General features: G+C 38.9%; 1 protein-coding gene across 4 annotated transcripts; it reads left to right on the forward strand.

Moving 5' to 3' along the window:
* Positions 1–346: 346 nt before the first annotated feature.
* LOC117236043 (basic proline-rich protein) lies at positions 347–14,204 on the forward strand. Of its 4 annotated transcripts, none has more exons than XM_033498630.1 (8): positions 347–536; positions 10,828–10,970; positions 11,098–11,259; positions 11,364–11,519; positions 11,645–11,774; positions 11,853–12,480; positions 12,514–12,730; positions 12,980–14,204. In XM_033498630.1, exons 1-8 carry the CDS (start codon positions 534–536, stop codon positions 13,812–13,814), a joined length of 2,274 nt encoding a protein of 757 aa, XP_033354521.1. In that variant the 5' UTR covers positions 347–533; the 3' UTR covers positions 13,815–14,204. The 4 variants fall into 4 exon arrangements, with proteins under 4 accessions (XP_033354521.1, XP_033354518.1, XP_033354517.1 ...); XM_033498627.1 differs by having other exon boundaries at positions 11,853–12,118; positions 12,251–12,480; positions 12,514–14,204; XM_033498626.1 differs by having other exon boundaries at positions 12,514–14,204.
* Positions 14,205–14,609: the final 405 nt, after the last annotated feature.

Below are 14,609 nucleotides of genomic sequence, written 5' to 3' on the forward strand. Positions count from 1 at the left end.
AAATATGTAGCCGTTGCTGCAAAGCATGGTGAACATTCAAGACGAATGTCCTTCGGTATCGGCGCACGTTAGACATCCACGAGGATAGTCAAACGCGACGTCGGACCTTTTCAGACGACGTTGTACATCGTCCCGTCCTTCTTGCTAGCCAACGACTCTCACTTTCTCCTTCTCTGTCTCTCTTTCTCTCCTTTCTTCCCTCTACACATTTCAGTCGCTCTAGCTGCCGGCCGTTGGTCTTTCTTTCTCTTTCCACTCTATTCACCTCGTCTCACGAACAAAACGAAGAGTTACAGCATCCTCCCGTGGACGTCGGTTCGCAATAATCGCATGGACCGAACGTTTTACCCCCACCAGTCAATCGGGTGAATCCTATAAATGCTCTCCACGTTCCTCGAGACGAAGAAGTCACCTCTCTCGGGACCACCAAGCGCACCCGCGAGACATGTGTCCGTGTTGAGTGTCCCATTGCGCACGGTGACCAGTTTTTTGGTTCAGAAAGGCCAAAAAATATAAGATCGCGACCACGAAAGATGGTAAGTAAAGTGCGGCGACGGACCAAGTGACTCGAATGTGGGGGTTGATTACGGACGCGAGACGGGTTCAGGGTGAACGAGAGGGAACGAGACGTCATTACGATATGATGGACACGATAGACTGCGTAGGATTGTGTGGAACGATTGGAAAATTAATACATATTTGAAAAATATATATGGTATCTGTGGTGAAAGTGTTTTTTCCGATGATTTCACGCTAATTGTTGTTGGTGCGTTCTCGTTGAGAACAAAGGGTGAAATAGAAAATTATCGTGTGTTTGCTTCGATACTAGTTGTGTTCCGGAGAATAGTTTTGAAAAATTCACAGTATTAAGGTTACTCCGTTGTGATCGCATTTTTGTTGAATTCCTTATGGAGATATAGTTGTATTGAAATTCTAAGTATTCTTCGTATGTAACAACGAATTATCGTTGCTCCATAGAAAGTTCATCCCGCCTAAAGATTTCTCCTCAGTCCAAGTCGTTCTTGGAACTCAAAAAATCATTGCTCGTCTCGATGAGGCAATTCTTTCTTAGAGAAAATCGCTTTGAGCTTTTATTCAACGTGTAAAGGGCCCATTGTGCCCCAAACGTCCCGAAAAACATTTTCATTGTGGAATTTTCGAGTTGTGCCGCGACTTCACTTTCGTTTTTGCAAAACATCGTTTCCACTGGTGAGCTTACTGCTTGGTATTTACATGTACGGTCGCATCCACGGCCTCGCAAGAATTAATACCGAGATACAAGCATCAGCCAGCTGTTAGCGCGCGAAATATCAAAGGTTATCATTGTTCCTTAACTTGAAATCCATCTTTCTGGAGCCTCTGTTTCCCAACCGTCAATCTCAAACATTGAACATCATCGATAGCGTCGTAGCCCCGAGCATGGAGAAAAATCGTTTTCGAAAGAATGAGGTTACGACGTGTCACAAGAATCTTAAGTAAGATGAAGTTTCTTGAAGTAAATGGAATTTGTGATTGCGATACGTTTGAGAGTAAAATAATGTTATTGCGAATAAAATTTCTGTAAAATTTTAATTAGAAAAATGTAACTCTATTTTGTTATATTTTTATATTTTTCGTGACAATTTTTTTAAGTCTTTGAGTATTTGAAAATTAATTGTTATAATAAGAAAAATGTCCGACGAAAATTCAGGAGAAAAATATTTCTCCCACGCAAATTATACAGCTGTTCGAATTATAATTTTCTCCAAGCTACGATTATTCAAATCGATTGTATTAATACCCATATACGTATCTCCTATATACTATGCGTTTAGGTAAAGGCAGCTCTCCGGTCACGTAATATAGAAATTTTTAGCCGCGAAAGGTCAACAGTGTAATTCTGTCATAAAAAAAAAGATACCGTGCCATCAAAATATTCGTACGTCATTAGAAACTTCATCGCATCGATGACGTAATTTCTTTTATGGTTTCTTCTTCAATTCGATGTTAAATTATGGTCTGTCACTAGTGACCGTATGTATACGCGCCACTTTAAGATACAGATGTAACAGTTGCTCAAGAGTTTCAATAGATGAAAGATTCATCTTTTAATTATATCTTAACACGTTTAACGTATTTGAAGCTTTTTTACTTGATTAAAAAAAGCGAACAGTTGAATACATCGATCAAAGAGTTAGAAGCGTGAAATCGCCGTGAACATTAGACTATTACCCGCGTCATTGATTTAGAAATTAATTATCCCGAGGAATACCTGGTTGAATCACTCAATTGAAATTCGCTCATCGACTGAAAGACTGATTGCTATCTGTACAGGTTTCTAGCTCAGTGATGCATCGATATGACGCGTTGGTCAGTAAAATTCACTTGTCGGCGTCAGTCGGGGCAGAAAACCAACATGTATCAATCTCTCGCCTATTATGTAGCCGCAGATTTTCCTAATTAATGCCATCCTTGCGTAGAAACGTGATTTCCTTCGATATTTCTTTTCACGAATGCAACAAGGCCGTGGAACTCTAACCTATCGTCATTTATTAATCATTCGAACAACTTCATTAAGCTATACAGAATAATTCCGTGAAAAAATTTTTGAATACATAGTGAACGACGAAAAAGATAGTTTGACCAGGTTGCAACTCGTTTCATAACGTTATACAGTCATGATTGATTTCACAATTTTCCTTTTAAAAGTCTTCACGAACTTGAGAAGTATCAGCTGTATCAGAACTTTCAACCATAACTTAAATTGCCTTATGATTGATAATAAAAATATACTACCTTGCGAAAACGTGTTTGGTAAACAGTAGCATACAGTAACAAACGTAAAATTGGTCGTAACCTATCGCATAATATTCGTGGTATCGTTTAATAGGCTAATAAACTGAGGAAGTGCGTAACGCGTCGAAATGCGATAAGAAGTTCTAGATTTGTATTTTGTTACGTAGAATAAGAAGTTACTAATAAATGTTACATATTTTTGCATTTATAGGAAATTTAAACATGCACAGACTGCACACGATATGCAAAGATAGATGAGATATCTGAAAGGTAGTACTCGTTACGATCTTTAATGGGTGAAACGAATCTCTTCTTAGATTTCATTCCTGCAGCTGAATTCATAAAAATAGGAATTTGCATAAACATCCGCAGTTTACCGACTTAACATTCACTGAGTTGCCAATGTGTTTGTACTTCGGTCACAGTTTCGTGAGAGCTATGAACTTATTCGACAAATGATTTTTCCAAGATCTGCATCGTCAATATGACGCAAAAGCCACCATGATTGCCACAAGAATTACGAACAATTACGAAAATTGATTAATTCATCGTTTACCAATCGCTCGATTCGTTCTGTGACGTTAAAATGATGAATTGATTATGTGACTTGCCTTTGAGACGTGAGACGCGAACGTGATTTAGTCTATCAGAAGACTTCGATTCCTTCGAATTAGCATCTTTCATTATGCTACGGTTTGACAGAATTCCTTTTTCCATGCTACCACTCGACCATAATCACGATTTATCAAGAGATCTATCATCGACGACTAATCTGTCGAAGCTGACATTTATAACCAATGACGAACAATGCCTCGCTAGAAGCGATAATCAGGTGATCTTTCATAGAACTGACATTTGCTCCCAGGGAACAATTTTTTTGCACTCATTGTCCGTTTCAACTGTTTGTATTTCTTATCTGGTGACTCTTGCGTAGTGAATCGTGGTTACATTTTCCGCTCCCACGCCTACAGAGGTTTCCAGTCCCTGTTTCCGCAAGTTCTTGCCTGAATTTCAATTCCTTTGAATACTAATATCGCAAGTTTAGTACAACTTACAACCGATGGTACCCTGTAGAATGTGCAATCAAACTAACTAATCCAAGACAGTACCATTCAACAGATTACTATAGTTCACGAAAGTATTTGAGCAAACGTATTTTAGCGAACAAAACTTATACATATATAATATTTTAAAATTTTATTAACACTGTAACAAGAAACACTTCTTTTATATTAATCAAATATGAAAACAATCAGAAAACTACATCCTGTAATTACTCTGTCAGTACATTTCCAGATATGTTTCAACATATCAGGTAGTAACACCTGATTGCAGTGCTAATGAAATTTTAGAATATTTCATATAATTATCCGGATGAGCTATTATATATTTATCAATCGAAGTTTAAAGTTTACCACAGTGTTCATGATGGGAACAAGATCGACTGTTGGTCGACGTGACCACTGACCAATGTCAAAAAGCATAGCAAATAGAAGCAGAGAAACCACAAAGCGAAGATCAATGATAGTTGGTCTCAGATGGGGCGATTGACATCTACCGCAAACAACTTTCATATTCTCAAACGACTGCTATTGAACCACCGCCCCGCTCTTTTGTGCCCTGATGATGTTCTCGTGTTTGAAGTTTAGTGCCTTCATATATCCACCTGTCCGTACTCCCTCTGTATGCCGTAATACAGCCTTGATGAGAAGGATGAGCGTCTAGCGTCTAAATTCCACGCGTTCTTTTCTCCAAGCATCATCTGAGAGATTTCAATTAGAGACCTCATGTGGGTGGGTATTGGATTTTGCTCGGCAGGATCGATGGTTGCGTTGCACGCCAGATTTAGTGTGAACTATGAAGTCATTGGTATTGGGCATTATCATTATCCGAGACGTTGGACATTAATTCGACAAGAAATGTTATGGTAATTTAGCAAAATTTTATAGATATTATATGACAATGGCAGGCCATATTTTATAACACACCTTATAACGTAATCTCAACGCTGAGTAGATCGTGGAATTGAAACAGTAAGCGGTATAAGTGCTTACAAGTAGAGATATACAGTGAAAATAAAAATTCATTTCTGTTAATTTTGACACTTACGCCATTTATCGCTTGAACGTTATGGGCTTTCAATGTTTGCCAATTTCACAGATTCAGGAAAATAAATGGTAAAAATTTTGTCTGGCTTCCATTTTCTTCAATCACAATTTAGTTGGCAGATAATTTATATTTTATCTACAAAAGGAAAAAACATTTTTTATTTTTGGTACACTTACAACATTTACCGTCTGAAATATTTAAATAAAAAAATTAAAGAATTATGATTTTGTCACGATAATTAATCTTGTATTCGCTTTAATTAATAAAACTCGTCTCTTCTCCCGGTTATGTCATCTTATTGCAAGTTTATTGCAACTTTTATGATTGGAAAGTTCGAGCGATAAATTAACACGTGTTAAATTCGATAGGAAAGAGTACATTCATCGCCGGAGGAGCGTCAATTTTTGTTGTAACTGTCGCGACTAGTGGTTATTGCCACGTTAAAGAATGAATGTTAGCGCTGTGTTAATAATGTCAGATTATATATCCTTCGAGAATTGCTACATAACGAAATATCGCGTAACAACTCTTACAATTTTGCAACGGGAATGTAAAACATGCAACAAATGTATAAATCGAAGTAAACGTCACTTTAAATATACATACCTTTGTATCTAATTCTCCACATCACCACAATTAATTAGCTCTTCAAGTGTAATTTAATCGCAAGGAACTTTTTAACTAGCTTCGATTGACAGTTTCTTTAGCAACATTCTTTTTCAGCGACTTCATTTTCGATATCTTGAAAAAATATCAATTAAACGAGGACTTTTGTATCTCTAAGAGATTTTGTAATAATTTGGAAATAATTTTGTATCGACGGCATAACCAAAAGAGTATCGTCCATAAGATTCAGAGGATCGTGAATAATCATTTTTGCGTCGGCCGATCGAACATGAGATCGTCGCTATGGCATTTTGATTGCGTAACGATCGGCCATGGCTGGACCAAATTGACCAATAAATTTCACGATGATCCATGCTCTTTCACATAAGAACGATAAATAATTGTCGGCTCTTCCTTCTACTTTTTCTTTCTGTTTTTATTTTTTTTCTTTTCATCTGGCCCGATCGCAATTTCTGTTCCTTTTTTGTATATCGTCCGAGACGAGATCCAGCGGCCAAGTTATAACTTTGTTTACGTAATAGTTATAACACTTTTTCCTGCGATCTTCAACCTTTTCTCAAAAAGGATTCACAGGTAGCTTTCTGTTCGGCAATTCGTGACTCGTGGAGCATAACATACTCCGATTCCTTCGATTGCGTCAGTGAACGTTAGTTAGAACAACGATATCGTCTATGGTGAACGAGGCAACACTTATAGAGACGACACGCTATGCTTATTTATTAAATGTTTTGTGAATTTATCCATGAGTTAAATTTATAAACAAACGAAGATAATGTACATTAATAAGATTTATTAAGGACATCTAATATTTATTCTAAATGAAGACTAGGAAGGAAAGACAAGATAAACTAACTTCTTCCATTTTTTACACAGGTGCAGGTTTTAAATATTCACTATGTTTTTTTCATATAATCAATCCCATGTTACGAAAATTGTCCTTTTATTTATTATATATTTAAGAGTATATTTATCCATCTTTTTTATAACTTTAGATATATTATTCGTTATTAAGATATTGTTACAATATAAAAATGTCGTTTGTTAATAATCATACCTTTATTTACTACAAAACCAACTATATAACTGATATAACAATTTTTTAAGGCTTTTATATTAAAATATTTCCTTTTTTTAAGATACAGTAACACTAAAATAAGAAAAATTGACAAGAATGTACTTATCGTGTTTTCTCCTGTAATTATCAAATGAAACACTGCACCAAAAAGTTTTGTACACACTATATACTACATACAAAGGATGAAAAGTCATGAATTTCCAAAGAAAACATTCGGTTATAAAAACGTCCATTTGTATTGAAGAAACGTTACATTGTCTCAAGAGTTGAAAGGAAATGTTCTTACTCATTTTCCTCGACAGGATCGTATGATAAAAACGCTTGTCGCTGAATGTCATTTGCATCCTCGTATAAACGCTATCGCAGAGAGCAGTAGAACACCGGCGATTTTTTTCTCGTCCCAATAGAACAAAGCCGATCTTTGTTATGGTAATTAGTAAAAGTACGCGAACATTTCGTCGTGTCATCGTCCTCCAATTTTTTTCGCTGCATTCCTCCTTGATTTTGCGATGGTTGCATGCATTGTTACATGGGTGGGGAGATACGAGCGAACTGTGGCGTACCGTACTTTCTCCGGAGACGTACTTCTTTTCGCGCATCGTGACGCGTGACAGTGGCCTGCCCTGTTTAATTCATCGGCACGAGCCACGAGAGAAATTCGTCACGTAGTAGCCTAAAGTGGTAGTTTGTGCGATCACGAAGACAATGAGGGTGATTACGAATCTACTTTATTCTTTCGTTACTCCTTTGACTTTGGAAAGGCTGCTGGATTGTTCAAATTTTTCCGAGAACGTTGAAACCTATTAGACTAAGATTAAGGCATATGCCCCATTTTTGAAGTTATGCTTCATTTATATTAGCTATTTCGTGGAAGGATCAAGAAGGAATTTTTTAAATCTAAATAAGTATCAATAATAATAATAATAATAGAGAAATCTGAATAAGAAGAAAGTTTGTGTGGTAGATGTTGAATATGGGATTAATAGGTGAATATCTTTGAGAATAAAGTTATAAATGATAGAATGCACCTACGACTAAAAGTGGAGCATTCTTTAAATAAAAATATAATTTTATGAAATGTATGCGCGTATGGGATCGATGGAAGAGATTACAGATATCGCTCGGTCAGAAATGTCCTATTAATCTTTACCGTAAACCTGGCCGTAAATTAAAACTGTCTAAAGCAGTAATTGGCAACCTTCTGTTTTCATAATGTTGGCAATTTATGTATACTCATTTATTTGTCAAATAAGGCACTTAGGAAATGTGCATCGACATCTTCTAATTGTACAGTGACACGGACCGATAATAACAAGACTTGATGTAATTGCCATTAATTTTCTTCAACGTAAGACGATACTTCAACACTCATTAAAATAACCGCTTTGCTAACTTAAACCTCCTACTGTTTAATGTTTTTACTTTCAATAAAAAAAATTGTATAGCTTCTAAATGATTAAGTTGTTACATACCTAAACAATTCAGATATTACGAATCATTACTTCCATTATCTATTTCTTTAATTAATAATTAAAACGCGATAAGGTATCACGCGAAACTAAATCGAAAACCACCCACGAGCATCCGTCACGCATTAATTAAACTCAATTTATACCTGTTCCGCTTATAACTCCACTTAGTCTTCTTTTCTGCTCTCGTGAAAATGATTTCCCTTCTACCCGGTTGCCATTTTCGTTGTTCGCCGCGCGAGTTACGACAAACCTCGATGGATACGCCACGATGTTTCTTTCTTCGTTTAATAAGTACTCGCATTAGCAGTGCACGAAGCAGAATAATTAGAAAGCCATATTCTCGAAGACGCGTTGCTCAGACTTTATTAGTACAGGTAAAGATGCAACCCGCGCCTTCGCTATTATGCAAGATGTCATTTTTGCTCGTATCATAGTTGATCTAGCCGTTTGTCTATTGAACGGAACTCGTCTGTCCGATTCAAATCAACCGAAGATAAATCATCCGGTTATAATGCGATAAATGGGTGTTCGATCGTAAAAAATTCAAAGCGAAATTATGTTTCTGATATTTTATGTTGCCTCTTGAATGATATCATAGATATTATTACTCAACGTTTACCATTCATGAATAATTATGAATCTTCTTAAAAATGCAAATATGTATTAAATATCTAAAAGATTTGAAGGGTACCATTGAACTACAATCACCCGCGAAAGAACTTGAGCCCTTATGTAGTCGTGTTTCAATTCATATGCTATTGGAATTTCAAAAATATTTCAATGACATACATAGTGTATTCATACAAATTTTCTATAAAGTTTCTATAAAGTGTTCTATATATTTGTAAAAGTTTTAATGTAATATTTTCATGAGCCATCGTAGTTTCGAATCTTCTTTCGAGAATCTTTTGTCGGTGTGAACGGTGAACCAAGTAACCAAATGCAGCTGTAGGCAGTTTTAGCTATTACGACACAATTTTGCACCTGAAGCCGCGCGAACTGCTGACCCATAGGAAACTGTTGTCATATTGGTTTCTCATTAGAACCGAAGACGTTCTAGACGTACAGTTTGCAACTTTCCCTAGGTGCAAATAAAACGTTGATGGGGCTACTAAGATGTGGCTAATTGTTTGCACTATTCATCCTTGCACCTGAATATCTTTTAAAGCTTTGCTAGTATTAATCATAGAATTTCTCGCTAGCCCGACATAATTACTTCTACGCTATGGAGGTTGCATAATGTAAATTAATGGAACGTTATAAATCAGAAAGTTAGAACGGTACTATTTTAATAAATAATAATAATGAAACATCATTCATTATGTTCTTTAAGTTAAACCTCTTGACACAAGCGGCTCGATATACATTAAATATTTCACCAGATGCTACCTATATTATCTTCTTTTCTACAGAAACAATGTTGTATAAGAAATTTCTCAAGTCACGAATATCCCCAGAGGTTAAGGCGGCTTGATTTCGCAACCTCACCGACAAGGATTGATCGTACTAAAAGTACAGAAATTGTACTAAAAAGAAAATATAATTTTCGTTCCCAAAGTACTGCAGAGGAAAGTTTGTCTATGCAAAATGTCGCGAACAAAAATTATAACCGATTTTCTAATTACTTAAAAATAATCATGAATGGCAAACGTGTTTCTTTACATAAATTATAGTACTTCTAAGAATTACGAAGGATCTTTGTTGAAGTCAAGGACTAGTTCATTAGCAGTATCCGAGAAGAGTGAAACGAAAGCGTGAGACCTCAAAATTTCTCAAGAAACGGTAACCTTGCGATCTATATCGGTTGTTCCGCAAATCTAGCCGTGACACCACTTATACATCAGTAGCCTTTCACATACTGACGAAAGAGATTCTCTCCCCATAGCCCGCGCGATCCTCCTATATAAATTATACGCCTAAAGGTCACTGGACGTTTCTTCGAGCCAGAACCATCATTCGTAGCGGCGCTCACGATGTCGTAAACGGATAAGACGGTTTTAAATTTCTGGGCAACGAAGCTTCCATCAGCTTTCTCTGATTTATGACGCTTATTCAATCAACGAAAGATAATTACGTCGGATGGTAGCATTATTATGATTCGATCGAATTAATTCGAAACATTCAATAGTTTATTGCAAAGATACATACATACAAAATATGACAATAAACACTTTTCAACGATGTAAAATCACGCGGTCAAATGGACATACTCCTCGCGTAGGATATTGACTGTATTAAAAACAGCTAATAAATAACGTACGCTATTTTAAGTATGAAACTAATTAACGAGAGAAGGAAGATAAGAATCGCGACGTGAATTAGAATAGTGAAGTTAAATGCGCACATGTGAAGTTAATCATATGATGGTTGGTTAAACTCAGGAACAGAAAATATTAGGGTTAGAAAGCATCTTCAGCCTGGATAGGACATTGATCAAAAATTCCAAATGACAGGTTTTGAAGATTAAGTACATAATGATCAATGACATGCTGAATGCTGTATCTCGCACGAACGAACCTTTCACGATCACTAGTGTATCACACAAGATGTATCGTAGTCGAGACAGGTTATGTAAGTTCTTGGTTAAGGCGTGAGATAATCCCACGAAGACAATCTTCGATATATCATGGCCAATTGCGTGGCGATCCATGATCTAATACATATATTTCGAATTCATTCAGGTTAATAATTGAGATCATTATTGTACATTTATGTGTGAGATGTTTGATTTATATGAAAGATAATAATAACATGTATTTTCTGATTCAGCGAATCTTGTGGATTGCCACAATAGTGGCAGTGCTCTCCACATACCATGCGCAAGCATCGAGTGAGAAGAGCAAAAGGGCGATAGCAAGCAATGGAGGCTATATCTATGAGCCACCAAATGAAATATTCACGCTACCCCCGAGGTAAGAATTGATTGCAAAATTTTGTGTAAAACATTGTACGATCATTTACATAATTACTCGAACAAATGTACACACAAGTAGCTTTAACATTTTGGCTACAGTAGTCAGTTATACAAATTTTCAACAGACCAACGTCGAGACCACCGACAGCAGTGACTCATGGATATCCAACATCGCATGCATCATCAAGCACACTGCGTCCTGTAACAACGGCACCATATACCTATCCAACACCACAAAAATTCACAACGTCACGCACACCATCTTATCCTTATCCAACTCCATCACAGTAAGAATTGATCGAAAATTCATCTTAGAACATGATGCGATTATTCTAGATGTAGCTTTGATATAAATTTAAATCATAATGTATATACCACAATTATCTCACAGACCAACAAAAAGTCCACCATCAAAGACTACAGGATATTATTACGAAACACCTAGTAGGCCATATACGCCATCTCAGACAACATCATATGTTCCACCAAGGACTGATCGTCCTGCAACAACACCAGGACTTTCACCTCGGCCGACTTCACCACCGCAGTAAGCATTTGTAGAAACTTGAATTTAGAAAATTGTAAAGAACTTGATATTATTAGACTGATGAAACTATAATTTGTAGGACAACTTGTAATAAAATCATCATTTATGAATACACTTTCTTACAGAAGGCCAACGATAAGAACATCTCCAGGGTATAATTATCCAACACCTGAAAATCCATTTACGCTGCCGCCTCAACGACCGTCTCCACGCCCTCAACCACCCAGAACCCCAGCACCACCTCCACCTTTCCCACCACAAACACCAAGACCTCCATCTCCTCCGCAGCCACCACGACCTCCAACTCCACCACCATATGTACCTCCATCTCCTCCACAACCACCAAGACCTCCAACGCCACCACCATATGTACCTCCATCTCCTCCACAACCACCAAGACCTCCAACGCCACCACCATATGTACCTCCATCTCCTCCACAACCACCAAGACCTCCAACGCCACCACCATATGTACCACCATCTCCTCCGCAACCACCGCGACCACCGACGCCACCACCGTATGTGCCACCATCTCCACCACAAACACCAAGAACACCACCAACTGGTTACACTTATAAAACACCATCACACCCATTTACATATTCACCTCCTACACCATCACGGCCTTCAACACAACCACCAAGAACACCACCGCCTGGACCACCATCAACTGGTTACACTTATCAAACACCATCACACCCATTTACACATCCACCGCCAAGACCTTCAACACAACCACCAAGAACACCACCACCTAGACCACAGACACCTTATTTGCCTCCAACACCACAACCTCCAAAAACACCAGCACCACCACCACCTTTTCCTCCGCAACCACCACAAACGCCAAGACCTCCATTACCTCCGCAGCCTCCTCAACCTCCAAGGCCACCTTCTCCACCACGACCACCCGTGACACCACCACCTAAACCACCAACACCGTATTTACCTCCTTCGCCGCCACAACCACCAAAGACCCCACCACCTTTCCCAACGCAACCACCACAAACACCAAGACCACCTTCACCCCCACGGCCGCCTCAAACTCCAAGACCACCTACTACATCTGCACCGGGCTATCTGCCTCCCGTACCACCTACGCCTCCACCAAGACCACCGCTTCCGCCACAGCCACCAAGGCCTCCAACTCCACCACCATATGTACCGCCATCTCCTCCACAACCACCAAGGCCCCCAACTCCACCACCTAGGCCCCCAACTCCACAACCATATTTACCCCCATCTCCTCCACAGCCACCAAGACCTCCAACTCCACCACCATATGTACCTCCATCTCCTCCACAACCACCAAGACCACCAACTCCACCACCATATATACCTCCATCTCCTCCACAACCACCAAGACCACCAACTCCACCACCATATGTACCTCCATCTCCTCCACAACCACCAAGACCACCAACTCCACCACCATATGTACCTCCAACTCCGCCACCTAGGCCTCCAACCCCACAACCATATTTACCCCCATCTCCTCCACAGCCACCAAGACCTCCAACTCCACCACCATATGTACCTCCATCCCCTCCACAACCACCGCGACCACCGACGCCACCACCGTATGTGCCACCATCTCCACCACCCAAGCCTCCAACCCCACAACCATATTTACCCCCATCTCCACCACAGCCACCAAGACCTCCGACTCCACCACCATATGTACCTCCAACTCCGCCGCCTAGGCCTCCAACCCCACAACCATATTTACCCCCATCTCCTCCACAACCGCCTAAACCTCCAACTCCACCACCATATATACCTCCATCTCCTCCACAACCACCAAGGCCTCCAACTCCCCCACAGCCGCCAAGACCTCCAACTCCTCCACAACCACCAAAGCCTCCAACTCCACCGCCTTACCCTAAACCATCAACGCATGGCGGCTCGTACTTACCTCCAGACGATCAGACTACTTCAAGGACTACTCCAAGATATACCACTGCCCACACAACACCAAGTCCATTCCCACCAACACATAGAACTCCATTTACTACCTTGTCCACATCTAGTACACCTTATCATCCAACAGTACCAAGTACGCGACCTCCGCCATACCTCCCACCCTCTTCTCCCACAACGCCACGTGTTACGGTAACTCCGCCACCTCCACCAACTCCAATTTACACTCTCGTACCAACATCGACTATCTACACTGCCCCACCAACTGGTAGACCAGCTCCACCACCAACTTTACCACCAACCACGAAGAGGCCTATTGGTTATTTCTACGATGTACCAGAGAATCCACTGGAATTACCACCCTTCGTTCGATGAAGACGGGCAATGTTTTTGCCCTCTTTTTTGTAATTTTTAAATGTATAGTATACAAAGCTATTTATGGATCACCATAGGAAATGATAAGCAATCTGTAATCGAAAAATGGGTGAAAACGATATGACAGGTTTGCTGTATATATTATATCCAGTAGCTTGTACTATATACGTTTAACTAGAATGGTAATTATTGTAAGTGTAACGAATGCTTCGAACAAAGTCGTAAAGTAGTTTACAATGAAATGATTGGAATAATAATAATTGATTTAAAAAGCTGATGATGCTGTGTTACATTTGTGTAAGAAAAATACAGTGAATATAAGATAAAATGGATGCACATGACTTTGTACATCTGACACACGCATATTACAAAGGAAATAAAAAATTTATATAAAAAATAGCTGTCGTTTCGTGTTTCATTTCACAAAATTAAAATATATAGAAGATAGAAACCAGTCGTGACATATGATAAATACTTCTGTCATATTACTTGATCGTTTCGATGTAACATTTTCGGAAGATCGAAAGTGAGGTACACCTGATTTGCCAGAGGGTCTTGAGAATCACCTTTTCGCCTACAACATCCTCTTCTCTCATGAATATTAACTCATGATTATGAAATGCATTCGAGAATTCAGAATAACGCGACTGGCTTGAACAAACACTATAAATCGAAAATAGTTTGCTGTTGCAATCAATCGAGAGTTATTTTACATCACAACAAGGAACGGTAATTACAGTGACTTTCCTTCCGCGTGAACCATGACGGAATGACGATAATAGTTGATGTGCTTAA

This window comes from Bombus vosnesenskii, unplaced genomic scaffold (assembly GCF_011952255.1).
Source record: "Bombus vosnesenskii isolate JDL3184/JDL3185 unplaced genomic scaffold, Bvos_JDL3184-5_v1.1 scf7180000013339, whole genome shotgun sequence".
Taxonomy (NCBI): Eukaryota; Metazoa; Arthropoda; class Insecta; order Hymenoptera; family Apidae; genus Bombus; species Bombus vosnesenskii.